The sequence below is a fragment of the Euphorbia lathyris genome, chromosome 10, assembly GCF_963576675.1.
Source record: "Euphorbia lathyris chromosome 10, ddEupLath1.1, whole genome shotgun sequence".
Classification (NCBI taxonomy): Eukaryota; Viridiplantae; Streptophyta; class Magnoliopsida; order Malpighiales; family Euphorbiaceae; genus Euphorbia; species Euphorbia lathyris.
This window is the reverse complement of record NC_088919.1, coordinates 16,128,701-16,147,083: the sequence shown is the minus strand read 5'-3', so window position 1 is coordinate 16,147,083 and position 18,383 is coordinate 16,128,701. Positions and strand designations below refer to the sequence as shown.

At 35.1% G+C, this 18,383-nt stretch overlaps 1 protein-coding gene across 1 annotated transcript; it reads right to left on the bottom strand.

Annotated features, from left to right (window-relative positions):
• Positions 1-8,748: 8,748 nt before the first annotated feature.
• Positions 8,749-10,725, bottom strand: LOC136209728 (xylan glycosyltransferase MUCI21-like). Its single transcript, XM_066001300.1, has 3 exons — positions 10,341-10,725; positions 10,190-10,255; positions 8,749-10,081 (listed from the first exon to the last, which is right to left on the bottom strand). Exons 1-3 carry the CDS (start codon positions 10,543-10,545, stop codon positions 8,898-8,900), a joined length of 1,455 nt encoding a protein of 484 aa, XP_065857372.1. The 5' UTR covers positions 10,546-10,725; the 3' UTR covers positions 8,749-8,897.
• Positions 10,726-18,383: the final 7,658 nt, after the last annotated feature.

Genomic DNA, 18,383 nt, shown 5'->3' with positions numbered 1-18,383 from the left:
TAGATTGGATTTTTGGATAAGTCAATGGCACTCTTGTTGTCACATTTGACTTCTATTGTTTCTGTTTTTACACCATAATCCTCAAGCTGTTGCTTTATCCATAGGACCTGGGCCACACAGCTTCCAGCAGCAATGTACTCAGCTTCAGTTGTAGACATGGCAACCGATGACTGCTTCTTGCTGAACCAAGATACTAGACAGCTTCCAAGGAAGTGACACCCTCCAGAAGTACTCTTACGTTCTAGCTTATCAGTGTATCCAATGAGTGTGAAGTCATTTGAGGTTGGATACCACAATCCTGCATTAACTGAGCTCTGCAAATATCTAAAGATTCTTTTCACATCTATAAGTAGTGATTCTCTGGGGTCATCTTGATATCTAGCGCAATAGCATACTGAGTACTGAATATCAGGTCTACTAGCAGTAAGATAAAGTAGAGAGCCAATCATACCTCGATATAACTTGCTATCTACTGACTTACCTTTCTCATCAGTGCACAGGACAGTGTCAGTACCCATTGGGGTTGATATGGGCTTACAATCTTCCATATCGAATTTCTTTAACATTTCTTTGGCGTACTTAGACTGACTAATGAAGATGTCGTTCTTCCCTTGCTTGATTTGAAGTCCAAGGAAGAAGTTGAGTTCGCCTATCATAGACATCTCGAACTCAGTTTGCATCTGTTTACTAAATTCTTTGCCATAGATTCATCAGTAGCACCAAAGATTATATCATCTATGTAAATTTGTGCCAGCATGGTATTTTTACCCTTTTTCTTAATGAACAAGGTTGTGTCAGCTTTACCTCTGACATAGTTCCTGGTCAGCAGGAAATTGGTCAACCTCTCATACCAAGCACGTGGTGCTTGTTTCAGGCCGTATAGGGCCTTCTTGAGTTTATAAACGTGGTTTGGAAATTTTGGATCTTCAAACCCTGGAGGCTGACTAACATATACCTCTTTGTTTATAAAGCCATTAAGAAATGCACTTTTAACATCCATTTGATATAGCTTGAAATTCATGAAACTAGCATATGCACATAATATACGTATAGCCTCTAACCTAGCTACGGGTGCAAAGGTCTCACCATAGTCAATGCCCTCTTGCTGACTATAGCCTTGGGCTACAAGTCGGGCTTTGTTTCTGACTACATTGCCTTGCTTATCTAGTTTATTTCTAAAGACCCACTTAGTTCCTATGGTCTTTTGATTCCTAGGTTTTGGTACTAAATCCCATACCTCGTTTCTTTTGAACTGATCAAGCTCCTCTTGCATAGCATTGATCCAATGTTCGTCGTGCTCAGCTTCTGAGAAGTTCTCTGGTTCATGTACTGAGACGAATGCAACATTGCTGAGATATTTTCTAAGCTGATCTCTCATCATCAGCTTGTTTTCAGCAGCATCGAGAATGGACTTCTCCGAATGTCCTCTTGGAATTTTGATTTCTTTGGGCAATGTTGAGTTGTCTGGAATAGGTGTTTCTACAATATCTGCAAGAGTAGATTGGTCAGCAAAGGTAATTTCGGTTTCGTGTTTACCTTTGGTTAGTCCTTGTACTGATGACTCAGTGGCTCCATTTTGGTTAGCGAAAGCTGAGCTTGGGTCATCTTCGGCGGACTGAGTTATCTTTCCTGCAGGGTCAGTTTCTTCGAACTCAACATGTACAGACTCTTCTACAACCTGAGTTCGTTTATTATACACCCTATATGCTTTACTGTTAGTTGAGTACCCTAGAAAGATCGATTCGTCAGCTTTAGCATCAAATTTAGCAAGGTTTTCTTTTGTATTGAGTATAAAACATTTACACCTAAAAGCACGAAAGTAGCCAATGTTGGGCTTTCGTCCTTTCCAAAGTTCATAGGGGGTTTTCTTGAGTATAGATCTAACTAAAGCCCTATTGAGTATATAACATGTTGTGTGGACAGCTTCACCCCAGAAATACTTTGGAAGCCTATTTTCGCTCAGCATTGTCCTAGCAATTTCAATTATTATTCTGTTCTTCCTTTCAACAACCCCATTTTGTTGAGGCGTTCTAGGTGCAGAAAAATTATGGTAAATGCCACTGACTTCACAGAATTCGTGAAACTATTGGTTTTTGAATTCTCCACCATTATCACTCCTTATATGAGCTACACTTAGGTCTTTGTCATTTTCAAGATTTTTAATCAATGTTGTGAACATCTCGAATGTTTCATCCTTGATACTCAGCAAGATGATCCAAGTATACCGAGAGAAATCGTCTACAATGACTAAGGAAAATTTCTTACCTCCCAAGCTGAGTGGCTGGACAGGTCCGAAAAGATCCAAATGTAGTAATTCCAATGGTCGCTTGGTTGAGACAATGTTTTTACTTTTAAAAGACTTTTTCGTTTGTTTGCCTTGCTGACAAGCATTACATAATTGATCTTTTTCAAATTTAAGTTTGGGCAATCCCTCAACTAATTGCTTTCTTGCTAATTTGGCAAGGAGGTCCATGCTTACATGACCAAGTCTCCTATGCCATATCCAGGAGTTATCCTCCTTTGACACTAAGCATATATTTTTAGAAAACTGTTTTTCTAAACTCAACATGTATACATTGTCAACACGAGGGGCAGTTAAAATTAAATCATTTGTTTTTCCCTCGAGTATCCGACACTGAGTGGCATCAAATACAACCTTTCTACCGTTGTCACACAGCTGAGCTACGCTCAATAGGTTATATTTGAGACCTTTAACTAAGGAGACTGACTCAATAGTAGGGTTACCTCCGATAGTACCTGATCCAACTATCTTACCCTTTTTATTGTCTCCAAAGCTTACGTTACCACCTCGTTTAAGCTCAAGTGTGATGAACTGAGTTTTATCACCAGTCATATGCCTCGAGCATGCGCTGTCAATATACCAAAGCTTTCACTTCTCCACGCACCTCAGGCTCACCTGCATTTTGAATCATTCATCTTTAGGTACCCAATTCTTTTTGGGTCCTCGTTGGTTAGCATAGACTGGTGCTATATCATGTTTTAATTTGTGACGGCATACATTTATGGCGTGGCCTTGTTTACCATAGAAGTCACAATGAGTTACCTTTTTAGGGTGACTTTGTTTTTGGTCAGCACCGTTGTGCTGAGCATGCCAGCATACCTTAGTGGTATGACCTTTCTTTTCGCAGAAGTCACATTTGACAATCCGCCGATTATACCAACACACATCTATTGTGTGTCCTCTCTTCCCACAACAGTCACACTGAGTGAATTGTCTATACTGACCAGTACCTGAGTACTCCGCGTGGGATTTATTTTTAGTTGAACCTTTTATTTGGTTCTATAGGGTTGTGACATCCTTTCTCAGTTTCTTTGAATCTGATTGGACTTTCGAGACAAACTTGTGCATGATTTCCATGTTGTTATGCAAAGTTGAGTTGTCTTGGAGAAGATATCGAAGGTCACTGAGTTTGACCTCTTCAATCTCGTCACACCGCCTGCTGAGTGTCTTTATTTTCTTGTTACACTTTTTAGTCAGTGTATATAGATCACTCAGGGCATTTACCATTTCATTTCTAAGCAAGTGTAAGGATGTTACCTCATTGGAGTGTTCCTCCTGTTCAGATTCTTCTGAAGGGTCAGCTTGCTCAGATCGAGTGTGGTCAGCAGCGTCATCGGCCATGAAACAGATATTTGCCGACTCAGTGGCTTCAGCTTCAGATGAGGTTGACTCATCACTGTCACTCCATGTGGCCACCATTGCCTTTTTGCTTCCCTTCTTTTCTTTCTTTAAGTTAGGGGAGCTTGACTTTATGTGCCCAGTTTGATGGCACTCGAAGCATGTGACAGGCTTTGAGCTGTCCTTCTTATATCTGCTATCACTGGACTCATCTTTGTACCTATCGCTTCTTTTGTATGGCCTCTTGATGTTCTTGTCATTTTTTTTGAACAGCTTCTTCATCTTTCTTGTGAACATGGCCATCTCCTCATCGTCTGACGAGTCAGCTTCGGTTGAGTCAGCTTTCATGACAAGTGATTTTTGTTTCTTGTCTTCTGACTTCTCTTTGGCTTCAAAGTTTTTCATAAAGATCTCATGAGTCAGCAGAGATCCGATCAGCTCGTCATATTTATATGTGGTCAGGAAATGAGCTTCTTCCACAGCTGTCTTCTTAGCTTGCCAGCTCTTAGGGAGACTTATCAGGATTTTCTTCACCTGCTCCTTTTCTGTGAAGATCTTTCCTAGTCTCTTAAGCTCATTTATAATATTGGTGAACCTTGAGTTCATCTCTGAGATGTCTTCATTTTCATTCATCTCGAACAGCTCGTACAATCTCATATGTTGGCTCACTTTGGACTCCTTGACCTTGCTTGTGCCTTCATAGGTTACTTCGAGCTTCTTCCATATTTCCTGTGCTGACTCGCAACCTGAAATCTTATTATACTCTGCATCATCTAGCACACAATGAAGCATATTGATAGCCGAAGCATTATTTTGTAATTTTTTAAGGTCATCTTCTGACCACTCAGTTTCACTCTTGACAACCTTTTCGTTGTCAACAGTTTTGTAAGGCACATATGGGCCTTGAACTATTGCAAGCCACGCACTCATGTTTGTAGCTTGAATACAGTTCTTCATCCTGTTTTTCCAAAATGTATAATTTGATCCGAAAAACAAGGGTGGCTGACTAATTGATAATCCCTCAGGGAGTATCTGTGTTGTTTGATTTCCTGGAAGGAAACGAGTGCTGTTCTCAGCCATTTATCGAGATCAGCTCAAGATAGTTATATCTTTGAGTAGTGAGCTACTTGCTCTGATACCACTTGTTGGTCCCGTGTGATTAGTTTCAATGGGGGGTTAGGAACTAATGTAACTTTTTCGCTTAATTATGCTGACTTAATAAATTCCTTAAGTTATTTAACTTTGTTTTGGGTCAGCACGGCCGAGAGACGTAAGACAGCTTTAGTCAGATGCTGACTAGAACTGTTTTACTTATAAGTTGGGAATTGACACTTGAGGTCAGCTTCCAACTCAGCACCAAGATTACTCAGTGTCAGCTTTTACAACTTATATCCTGAGCAATTTAATCAAGCAACACATACAAATATATATTGAGAGAGAGTTAGAAATTACTCAGCACGACTTATCCTGGTTCGGCCTCTCCGCCTACGTCCAGTCCCTAGAGTCCTTCCAGGCTTTTTCAATCCAATACTGAGCTCTTTAAAGGTAGAGCACAAACCGTTTACAAGGCAGTTGAATATGTAAGAGTACCTTCCTCTATTCGTCTACTCAACTCCTACTAAGTGCTATAACTGAACACCTAGATTTCTCTACCGTTGAGTACTTAAAACCGAGTACTCAGCACCACTCTCTCAATTTTACAATTGATAAAAATTTGTTCTTTTCTCAGACAAAGAACACTTTAGATGATTACAAAAATCAATCTAGCTTTTACACAGAAATGAAAATTTGGTGTAAGATCTCTTTCTTGTTTTGATGTGCTTTGTATGTATATTGTTTTTTCTCTTGTAATTCGGTAAAAAATCCAAGAATGAACTTGTCTTTTTATAGTTGAAATCTGAAGACTAAATCATTTAAATCTGGATCTATCCGTTGGATTCAAACGGCTCTTTATGCGACATTGTTCTGGTCAGCTTCAGATTTGCAGGCCAATCCTGTCGTCTGGATTTGGCAGGCGTCAGGCTTGTCTTCTTCTTGCAGGTTCGTCTTCTAGCGCCAGTTTCATCTTTTAGCTAGAGGACAGTTGACCCATGCGTCTCGAAACTATATCTTTGCATGATTCCAAAACTTCTGAATTAGCACAGATCACTGTCGGATCTTGTCTTTTAGCAAACGGATCATTGGTGCTGTCCTGAAGAGCACTCAGCTTGACTTTGATAGCCATTGTCTTTGATCGTTGCTTTTTACTCAGCTTCTATGGTCAGCTTCGTTGTGCAAGATATTGTTTCAAAGAAGACTTTTCTGAGTTAAGTTCTCCTCAGCTTCTGTGGTTAGCTTCATCTGCAAGTTTCAGTTCTGAAGAAGACTCTCCTTCTTTCATACTGAGTTATACTTTACTCAGCTCGTGCTATGTTATCATGCTGACTACGTTCTGTCTTACTTTGATTCCTGTTCTTATATATATATGTTTATTGTCAACATTGAACAAACGCATTAGTACAATTAAATCAAAGCACATAAATTTAATTGTCTTAATCATGGATTAACTTAAATAATTTTGTCAAATCAAAATCATGTGGAAAGGTGTTTCAACAAACTTCCCCATTTTGATGTTGGCAAAATATTTAATTATGGAACCCAGTTTTGAAATTCCCCATGATTGAGTTATCTTTCATTTTTCTGAAGTTACTCCCCCGTAAGGGTTGCATCCATTGACTTAACTCAACTCTAAACCTTCTAAGATTTAATCGAGTAAAAGGTAAGATATGCATGTACTGACTTAGTTCAATTCTAGACCTTCCAAGATCTAATTCAGATGAACTTAGGTCAGCTTTCAGAAGAGTTCAAAATTTGGAACATATTTTTACTCAGTTTGATACACAGTCATTTTAGGTATCAGAGTTATGAAGGATTATATCAGAGCTTATTGAATCATGTATCAGAGCAAATGAAAGGTTGTATCAAAGCTAATGTGTACTGAGTATATTTTACTTGTATGTCCCCTTTTTAGTTTTGTGTGTTTGTTCGTTTAAGACAAATCAACATATAGCATAACAAGTAAGCATCGCATATAGATACGTCAGTTTTAAATGAAAAGATGCTTAGAATAGATAGATTGTCAGCATACAAAATACGAAAGAACATGCCAGATAAACTACAAGTCAAGTACTAAAACTAGACAGTCTATTTCTTCATGTTGACTTGAGCTTGTGAGCAGGATTAACTTTGCCTTTTCCTTTGGCAGTTCTTTGTTGCTGACTGCCGGATGCTTCCCCCATTTGCTGAGTTCCATCAGCTTGTTCTTTCTCTCCCGTTTTGCCAGCATCGGGTTGAGGAGGAGAGAAGGTGTCGTTAATAACAGCACGAGTCAATTTTGCTGAGTATGCTTGGAGGTGACTCGTACTCAGCTGAAGACCGTCAAAAACTGCCATGCCATCGTCCAGAGTGGAAGCGGGGATTCGAATAGAGGCACTGAGCATACTTGGGGGACAAAGGCTGGAACCTTTTTAATTACTATTTTTCCACCAAACTAATTATTGTTCTGCTAGTAGTCTTATTTTCCTTCCTACCTTTTTATTTAATTATCTTTATTCTATCTTTAAGGTTCTTTAGTTACTTGTATCCTTAGTGGGGCACTTTAGTATTTTTACTTAACCCAGAAGGGAATATATAAACTCTTTTATTTGTAATGAAACTTAACTTTTATGAATATGAATTCTAGCCTCCATTGTTAAGTGTTTTTATCAAATACTTGGGATTAATTCTATCAAGTATAGGTTTGAGAAGCAAGTTCTTTGTGGAGTTAAAACTAAAATCCTCACTTCGCGACCAATTCGTATCAAAAACTCGATGTAACAATTAAATAACAAGTTAAAAACCAATTAAGGTTGTTTCGAGTGATTAAGAATCGCAATTCGTTTAAACTAGATTTCAAATTCAAATACTAACGTACACAAAAAAAAACTTTAATTAAATGATAACCCACTGAAAAAGACTTTGACGAACCTCAAACGGAGAAATCGTACAAACAAAAAAAACTAAGTCAAAATAAAAGCTGACATCATTTGAATATTCAAAACGAAGGATGCAAATTTGAATATTATCCGATTATTAAATACAACAAGTTTATGTAACAGTGGAACAAAGCCATCATTTAAAAAGTCTTACATAAAATTTAGGCTTAACATATCATTTGTAGCTAAACTTTTTGATTGACTCTAAATTTTTAAAGTATTTTGCTAGTTCTATAAATTTACATAAATGTTCAGTTTTTTTTTTTTTAAATTTGCGCAATGCGCTTACATTAAAGAAGAAAGAAAAATCTCCACCAGACCCGGATGTGATTCGAACCCATGACCTCCCAAGACATAGGTAAGCTCTCAACCACTAGGCTAAGAGCTTCACCACTTACATAAATGTTCAGTTAACTTCTTGAATTTGCATAAAATGTAATCAATTAATCAATCGATTGTAAAAAAAAATTTAAATGCGAAATATATGTTGTGCGTGTCTTAAAATGTTATTACATAATCCACAAAATAAATTAAAACATATTAATAGAAGGGTTAGACTATGCTTACTTTGTTTTTGACAAAGTAAGTTTTACTTTGTTTTTTCCACCATTGGATGGTGATGAATTTTGACAAAGTAAGCTCATCCAATAGTAGAAAAAACAAAGTAAAACTTACTTTGTCAAAAACAAAATAAGCATAGAAGGCACCTAAATAGAAAGCACGTATTTGTTCAACTATAAAACTTTTTATTCTCGAATATTATAATCACATACTTTCACATTGATCGTTTTACTTTTTTTAAGATACGTGCAACACATTTTTCGGGTTTAACTTACTTTTTTTACAGCCTAGTGATTAATTGATTACATTTTATGCAAGTTTAAAGAACTAACTAAACATTTTATGCAAGTTCATGAAGCCAACCGATCTTTTAAGACAAGTTGAAAGGGCAAGCTAAAATTTATCCATCCAAAAACCAAGACGAAGACTCTTTAATTTCCATTTCCCGATTATGGAAAAAAACAAGAATGTCTCACGGGGCTCACATCCATCCAACCAAGGTCAAAGAAAATTGAACAATCCTGCAACTCATACTGAATCCAACCAACCAACATTATTCATTCATTCATTCATTAAACGACACCATTTCTAACAAAACATCTTAATTACATCAAACAAATGCTCATCTCATCTCATCTCATCAATTTCTACAACATATACACTACAAAATCCATTAATTTCTTCTAATCAACATCAATAGAATTGGTTACATGATGAGAATTGTGCCTGATAGAGTATTCATAAGCACGAATCAAGCGTTTCCTAAACCTCCTGAGGTCCAATTTCACATTCTGACTATCAAGATAGATTGATTTTGTGTATTCCCATCCCTTTGAAGATATGCTTTGAGGGTCTTTAAGAATTGGATCATCCCTATCATATTTCTCATACAATGAGCTCTCTTTAGCCTTTATTTCATACCCTATGTACTTCAAACCAAGCTTTCTAGCAGGCTCTCCATAGTATGTCTCTGCTGCCCATTCTGTCCCTAGAGGTATCACTTGGACAAACACTGAACCAGGCTTCATGAACAGAAAATGTGTCATGGCTGCTCCATGTACACCTATCATAACTTCACTTGAATTGAGTTCTCTATAAATCTTCGCCAATTCTGTTGTTCTATCTGGCCTTAGAACTTTGACCGTGAACCCTATTTCCTCAGCCATTTTCACTAGCAAATCCTCATTTGTTATAGCCCTTGATGCATTCCTTGACAAGATTACCAATTTTGGTCTCTTGTGTTCTTCCTGTTTCTTATGCATCACCAAACCCTTGATTCTAGGGGAATAGGCCTTGTTTAAGAGACTATGGAAATCAACAATGGTTTTGTTGTTGTTGTTGCTAGGGTCAATTGTGAGTTCATCATGGATTCTGAGGCCAACAATGGCTTCAGGGAAGCAATGAATTCTCTTATCTTGAGTGAAATCAATTGGAGGGAAATCAGAAAGATGGGAGATAACATCACCATACTTCATCATCCACCAATTGTGATACTCAAGAATGACAAACACAACCTTCTTGTTGAATTGCTGGGATGTAATATACAAAGGCAAAATCCCATCATTGAATTCATGGTAGACATTGCCTGTATATCCACCTGTGGAGAAGAACACAGCAGGCACATCATGTTTGACATCACATTTGTGGTTAATTGGGGATTTTTGTTGGATTGTGATGAGGTTTAGTTGATCAATTGTGTCCATAACACTTGTTTCCCATTTTCTAGTGTAGGGTTTGATCTTTTCATGTTGGATTTCTGTTGAGTTTCTGTAAAGAAAGATTGAAGAAGATGCAGAGTGAGTCCTCACATCCCCTTTCATTACACATATATCTGCACGGATACTTGTTCTATCACAGCACATGCTTCCTGATTCATTTCACCATTCAATCAAAACACACAATCAAAATCAACAAAAAGGTCTCAACTTTATACTAAAAAACACATAGATGAATCAAGGAAATTCAAATAGCATACCATTAGAGACATCAGAACACAAGGGGGCTTTTATATCAAGGGCATCATTTTCTACAACAAATGAATCTGCAGAAACCATAAGAAATTTCCATTAAAACAGAACATGGTAAAGCAAGAAAAGGGGGAAAAGGAGGAGAGAGAAAGGACTTACAGAAGAGAGAGAAAGCGGAGGAGGAGCAGAAGAGGTGAGGTGACAAAATGAGGCAGAAAGAGAGAAGGGAAAGGAGGAGAAAAACAAGCTTTGGTCTTTTTCTCTTGTAGGTAGCACAAAGAAGAGAAAGAACATCTTCTTCTTCATTTTGTGGGTGGTGATTCTCAAGTTTTCTCCATTGATGGTAACGATGATGGTGCACCATTTTCTTAGATTAATTTGAATAAAAATCAGAGCTTTTTTTGAAGAAAAAGAATGGATTTTTGATGGGTTATATGGAGGAAAGGAGAGAAAAGAGACGTTATGTGAGGACAGAAACAAGTTGGTATCTGAGTTGGCCTTGGTTTCCAGCTTTTGACAGAGAGAGAGCCAGTGAAAAAGGAGAGAGAAAACAGAGGAGAGACAAAGTTTATTTATATATGCCTGTGTGTTATTGGGGATAGGAGGAAGAAGATAAATTACATTGGTAATCACTAAAGTTTTTCTCAATTAACATTATCGCCACTAAACTTCAAAATGTAATATAAAAGTTATTATTTTACATTTTCTAATATTATGACCGTACCTCAAAATTAGAAGTGGCAAAAGTACACGCGATTCAATTACAAGACACGAAATCGACATACAATTTTAATGTTTGAGTTTAGCTTATTAGGTAATGTGTCATATATGGATTGACATGAAACTGACACGTAAATTTTTGAATTGGGTTATAGTTGATATGTTAACCCGAAAACGACACGAAATGAGATGCTTAAAATTATTATTATATTCTCTCGTGTTTTTATATCACTTTATTAATAAAGATAATAAAATTATAATTATTACTTGAAATATAATTTGAACCTCCTAAATTGTTATAAATGCATTACATGACTCCCTAACATGATATTAGTGAATTTTTTAATGGTTAAGGTTGGTGTCCGCTATGGTTACTTTGTTTTTTACAAAGTACCGTTACTCCATATTAAATGTGATCATTTTAATTCTTGAATGTTCCCATTTTCAAATGTAAATAATCATTTTAAAGTGGTAATTAAACTTTAATCACTATAATATTAAAAATATAATCTTCAGTAATTTTTTATTAGGTTTAATATATTTATACCCTTAAATTTAGTAAGTTTTGTTTATTGGCACCTAGGGCCGGCTCTTGGCATAGGTCCGGAGTGCGCCGGTCTAGGGCCCAAGGCCGGAGGAGGACCCAAAAAATTTTTTTGCTTTATAAATAAATTGCTTATTTTTAAGTATAATGCATAAGTTCAAAGTAGCATAATGGTATTGCCTTGTGCTCCAACTAAAGAGGTCATGGATTCCATTCCTACCTTTGTAATGTTTTTAATATGTAAATGATACGAGTATTTTTTTGTAGTGTATGAAAGTTAATTTTTCTTAATATAGATAGTGATAAAATTATACAAGATGGTCGAATTCTTTCTGAAAGCTCCTTGATAAAAAAAATTAAAAACATATCCAATTTTTACACTTTAATTAGTAAATTTTATATTAAAGGACGCTTACTATTTATTTTGTCTAATGCCTCTAAATTATCAGAACCGGTCCTGTTGGCACCCAAACTTTTAAAATAACATATCACACATTTAAACTTTAGTGACCATAAGTATAATTTACCAGAGAAAAAGTCAGTAGCACTCCTTTTAGCAGTCAAATTGCGTGTAAAGAAGAAATTGAGCAGCTGGATTTTTCATTCTTGGTTGGCTTTCTTTCTCTCTCTTTCCTATGAGTGTAACTCACGCGTCATTTTTACGCGTGTTCATTTTCGTCTGCTTTTTTTTTTTTGTTGCACCTTTATTAAGCATAATAAGCTATGAATTTAAACTCGTGCTTATTAAGGAAGACACTGGTATAAAATAATATAGGGATATGGTCTAACCTTTTTAGGAAAGTATAAAGAGGTAAATTTCATTATGTGTACCATTTTTTACCCCAATTTCATATTTTAGTGTATAATTTTTATTTTATCTCATTAATATGTATGGATTTATTTTCTCACTAATATGTAAGAATTTATTGGTCATCTCTATACAACAGGTAAAAATGACGGTTAACGCCTGAAGATACACTTTTGAAAAACAATCTACAATAATGTGGAGTCAAAATTTTACATTATATTAAACTAATAAAATTATTATTTTTAATATATTTTAGGAATTTAGAGTTTTTAAATTATAAGTTTAGAATATATTGTCTAGGTTTAGAATTTAGAATAATTTTTTTAAATTAAGATGTAAAAACATAATTTATTTATTATATATAAAAAATAATACCCACATTTAGAAAAAATTTGACAATCTGGTTTAGTTGTAATTTTATAATTAGAATAAGTAATTATAAAGTCATTATGTTTTTGCTTAACATACTAGTAGATCCATTATATTATTATAAAATCCTTAAGTTTTATTTTAATCAACTCGTTGGTCCTTCCATATGTTTTTATAGATAAAAATCCAAATTGCCCTAGTTATTTACATAAAAAAAACTTATCTTTTAATGTCAAAATTTAATCTAAATAGTTTTAATAAAGTTTATGAAAGTATATACACCAAAATTTATATAATTGTATATACTAATCATTAAAAATGTATTTTTATTCTCTTAAATTTTTATTTTTTAATATAATATCTTTAAACTAACATCTGAAGATTGACAAATATTTGTACACGAGCAAGAACCAAATAGCAAAATCCACAAATACAAATTTCCCAATCTACAGATCCTAAAAGTTCCACCTCATGATATATTCAATAAAACTTTTTACCTCCAGTATCCAACAGCTACAACTGGGATCTTTACTTTGTCCCCTCGGCTGCCTTTCATTAATATATGCTGATTTGATGGCAACATGACTCTAGTGAGGGTGCTTCTGTTTTATAAGGACATCAATCCATGCTATATGCGGCGCAGCCATGCTAGTCTCGTATATCATGTTGAATCCTTCTCCTGCTCCAAACAAATTACGTTTGTTATGCATACATTACATAAACAACCATAAATTTTACATTAGTCTTCCCTTCCTGAAGTGCATAAAGTTCCCTGAGAATAACCAACTATTATGATATCAAGATGTAAAGCACTAAATTAGCAGAGTGTAGATTGAATTGAACCATTTCCTTACCAACATAATTTGGTTCATCAGTTCCATTTGGAGACCAGGCAGCCAAATAAGAGAACCATGATTTTAGAAACACCAAATACACTACATGATTCAAACTCTTAATATGGCATAAAAGCAACAACTCAGAAGATTCAGAGATCCAAAATACACCAACTCTAGCATGAAACATTCCAATGATCCCAAAAACATTATAAAATAACATGATGCTTTAACCTTTTGGAAGATACCAAGAGGTGGATTTTACCATTGATTTAGGGACATCTGTGATGAGAATCCCAAGAATATCTCTTAACATGCTAGGCATCAGGTTTCCTGGAAATTGCATAAATATAAGAGTTACTGTGGTGAGTGCATATCAAGCTTTAAAGCATTCAAACAACAAGGTATGTTGGTGGAAACTTGTTTGGGGCTATGGGTGTATTACAAGGCAAAGCTTCATTGCCTGGTTAGCTTTAAAAGAAAAAATGTGATTTGCTGGCCTGTGATAAATCTACTCCCAAAGTGCTTGGGTTAGTGTATTTAGTAACCTGCATCAATCCAATATCAGCTAAGTTATTTGCCTTAGAGTGCGACCCATAAGCAATATACTTATTAATGAAAAAACTACAAATCCCAATATAAAGCATGATTTCACACTAACAAACAATGACGAACAACATATCCATAGTTGTATACACATTCCACGTATGAAGAAAAACACTAGCGAACACATCTCATAACATTATTAGATATAATATATATCAGCAGTGCAAGAATTTGTACACTTGCACACAAAATAAAAAGGCATTAAAGCATGATTTAATGGAAAAAACAGAGAAATGGAACTGTTATAGATAAAGTATAGATACAATGAACACCTCAAACTCAAAGGAACAAACAAAAAATTCAGTTAGATTACTTATATTCAAGGTATTTCGAAAGGCGCCTTTGCTACTTGAGCCTTAATATCCAAGAGACTCCAACATAGATTAAACACTGGTTATAGTCAAAACAACAAGAGCAATTACTCAAACAGTTTGATTCACACTCTTGTTCACATACAATTTCTATTGAAACCACATTTTCAGGCAAATCTACATTAGAAAGACTAGAATTCCCACTCTTTAGGGTCATTAGCCTAGAGCAACCCACAGAACAGACCCCTGAACTCCACTCCTTATCAAATTGAGGATCAAAATCAGTCAAATAATGGTAGAAAGGCTGGGAGTCCTATGTGCAACTCCCAAAAGCCCCACAATAAGCATAAACCATACATTAAACTCTCTGTTGAGACCTAAACAAACTCCAATGTTTTGCACGCTCCAGCCATGACATCTGCTGAATTTGGTTTCCAAAATTCATAAAAAAAAAACGAGATATAATGAACTATTATAGAGAGAATAAGTCCAACAGTTTTCATTTTCATTGTTAATATAACTAAGGCCCCGTTTGTTTGGGGGAAAATATTGTGTTCTGTAAAATTTTATGCATGGAAAATATTGTGTAGGAAAATAAAATATTTTCCTATGTTTGGCAACAACACTGGAAAATATTTTCCAACCACTAAATATAGATTTTCTGTATTTTTTTATTTTCAATTGTATATATAAAACACAAAAAATATGTAGAGACGTGGAAAACTGTGAAAACGTAAAAAATAGAAAAAAAATGTAAAAAAACCCATGAAAACAAGAAAATGTAAAAAAAAACACAACACGAAAAACGTGAAAAGATGTGGAAAACACGAAAACGTTAAAAACTCGAAAACCTGAAAAATATGGAAAACAGAAAAACATGAAAAAACACACAAAAAACGTAAAAATTTATTAAAAACACAAAAAGTGGAAAAATGCGAAAATTACAAAAAGTAAAAAAAAATATTAAAAACATGGAAACATGGAAAAAAAATTGAAAAACACAAAAATGTGAAAATAAATAAATATAAAAACACGAAAATATTTTTTCACATTTTCGGCATTTTTTGCACGTTTTCTCGTGTTATTAACGCTATTATGTTTTTTTGTATTTTTTCTTCTTTTTTGTGTTTTCACGTTTAGCTTTTCAGTTTTTCGGGTTTTCCCTTTTTCACGTTTTCTTTTTTTCGCGTCTTTTATTTTTCGCATTTTGTTACTTTTTCGTGTTATTCACGTTTTTTTCATGTTTTTCGTATTTTTCACGTTTTTGTGTTTTTTATGTTTTCATGTTTTGTTTGCATTTTTCGTCTTTTCATGTTTATCGCGTTTTTCACGTATTATCACGTTTTTGTGTTTTAGCATTTTTCGCGTTTTCGTGTTTTTCGTATTTTTTCACGTTTTTGTGTTTTCTGTATTTTTCATGTTTTTGTATATTTCGTGTTTTGTCTCTTTTTCGTGTTCATGTTTTGTGCTTTTTCAAGTGTTTGCTTTTTTGCGTTTTTGTATTTTTCGCATTTGTTCACCTTTTCATGTTTTTTGTGGGTTTTTTTTGTCATATTCTCATGTTTTGTAACGTTTTCATATTATTTATATTTTTCGTGTTTCATATTTTTACATTTTTTAACGTTTTCCCAATTTTTCTCTAAACGCGTATGTTTTGGGGAAAATGTTTTACCCTTTTGAAAAGGGTAAAACATTTTGATAATTTGAGAGAGGAAAATATTGAAGAGGTAGATTGAATTCTCATTAACCAGACAAGTCACAACGATTACGATCATATAAAGGAGGAAACAGACAAAAAGAGCAAGCACGTGTCAGGTGCATGTTGTTAACAAGCAAAGGCAAATAACCACAAAGGTCCTTATTGAAATAACAAAATAACAAAATAACAACTAACTCCTTCAGCCTCCCCTCAAAATGAAACGCTTTTCATCTTGCACAAACCAAACAAAATCAGCAAGGAAACCCATCAATCTCCTTGAAACTCTGCATCTCCCAACATGCTGATATTAGTGAAATTCATTTGTGCCAGAGAACCTGCCATCTGCTTTCCAGAAAGTGGCGTAGTGAATAAATCTGCCAACTGATTAGAAGAATTGACATAAGGTGTATGAATAAAACCACTTTCCATATGGGATCTCACCAAGTGACAATCAATCTCAACATGTTTCATCTTTTGATGAAACACAGGATTGGCAGCTATATGTATAGCAGTCTGGTTATCACAGTATAACGGAATAGGAAGGTTAGACTGAATTTTAAACTCAGCAAGCAAATAATCAAGCCATTTCAGTTCACAAGAGGCTATAGACATAGCTCTGTACTCTGCTTCAGCTGAGCTTTTGCTCACCACATTCTGCTTCTTGGACTTCCATGAAACCAGACAATCACCAATAAACACACAGTATCCAGTTATGGATTTCCTGGTTATTTTACACCTTCCCCAATCAGAATCGTAAAAAGTGCGCATATGAGACAGATCTGTCCCTGCTCCATAAAACAAACCATTATTCAATGTACCTTTGAGATACCTGACCACATGTTCAACAGCTTCCGTTTGAATCTCAGTAGGCTTGCTCATATACTGACTAAGCTGTTGAGTTGCAAAGGCTATGTCTGGCCTAGTAAACCCCAAATAGAGTAGTCTGCCTACTATTCTTCGATACTTTTCTGGATTAGGGATCTCTGCAGAAACCGAATCCAACTTTGCCTCACTTAAAAAAGGACTACTCACTGCAACTAAGTCATTCAAATCTGCATTAGCAATTAAGTCTTGAATATATTTGGATTGGGAAATAATCAACCCTCTATCATATCTTGCTAACTTTATCCCCAAAAAATACTTTGCCTCTCCCATGTCTTTGATTGTAAAACTTTCATCTAAGGCCTTCTTTACATCATTAATCATTTTGATTGAAGTTCCTGTTATTAGAACATCATCAACATACACAATAAGGGCCAAAAAATGATCTGAGCCAGATTTGGTGAACAAACAATAGTCATGTATAGATTTAATAAAACCCAGCTCAAGCAATTTTGCTGTAAAAGCCTTGTTCCACTACCTTCCTGCCTGCTTAAGGCCATACAAGGATTTTTCTAACTTGCACACCATTCCTGGTTTGGCTTTACTGTACCCTTTAGGTGGTTGTTGAGCGATTTCCGCAAGTGCACGGTTTCACTTGTAGTAATAAAAATATCGATCCCACAGGGATACGTTTTTTAACGAAAAACCTATTTTTGAATTATTAATTTCGAACTTGTTGGATTTATTATTAAATGTAAATGAAAAGTGAAAATTGGATTAATTGAATTTAGGAAGTTTATTTGATTGAATTTGTGAACTTTGAGTATTTGAAAATGCTGGAATAAGATTATGTATTTAGAATAAATCGATTGTTAGAAAGATCATCTGATTTTAAGGATGAATTTTACAAAACAGGAACATTTAGAACTTATTAGAAAAATGAATGAATTTGTTCATTTGCATTAAGCAAAGAAAACAACTTAAACTTTGTATCGATTATGATGATGAAATAAATGACGGAACCTCTAATTAATTGGCTTTGAACGCGACAAAACCCTTTCGGGATAGTTGCCCTTACTCAAATTAAAACTCTTTCGAGATGATAATTTGCCTAAGTGTTCAACAAAGTTTCATTGTAATGATTTTGAATTCAAGTGCATATTAATGAAAACACCAGCCTCACTTATATTGGATTGGTTACCATAAGTGCTGCATAACGATTTGTCGAATAGAACGGACTTTATTAGATGAAATATAAATTGATACAAGTTTACAGAGAATAAGGAGCATCGAGTTCTTCGAGGGCGTGCAAGTGAAGGGCTTGATCGGTTCCGCTTCCTTGGGTTTCCTAGGAGGTTGTCAGGCTCGGGGGCGAACACTTTACTCAATCTTCTCGCTGTAACTTCGTAATAGGGATTCGGTCGGCCACTACCATGATGCAAACTAAAACTGGAACAATGTCTAAACGCTACTGAGTTGTAATTAAACTA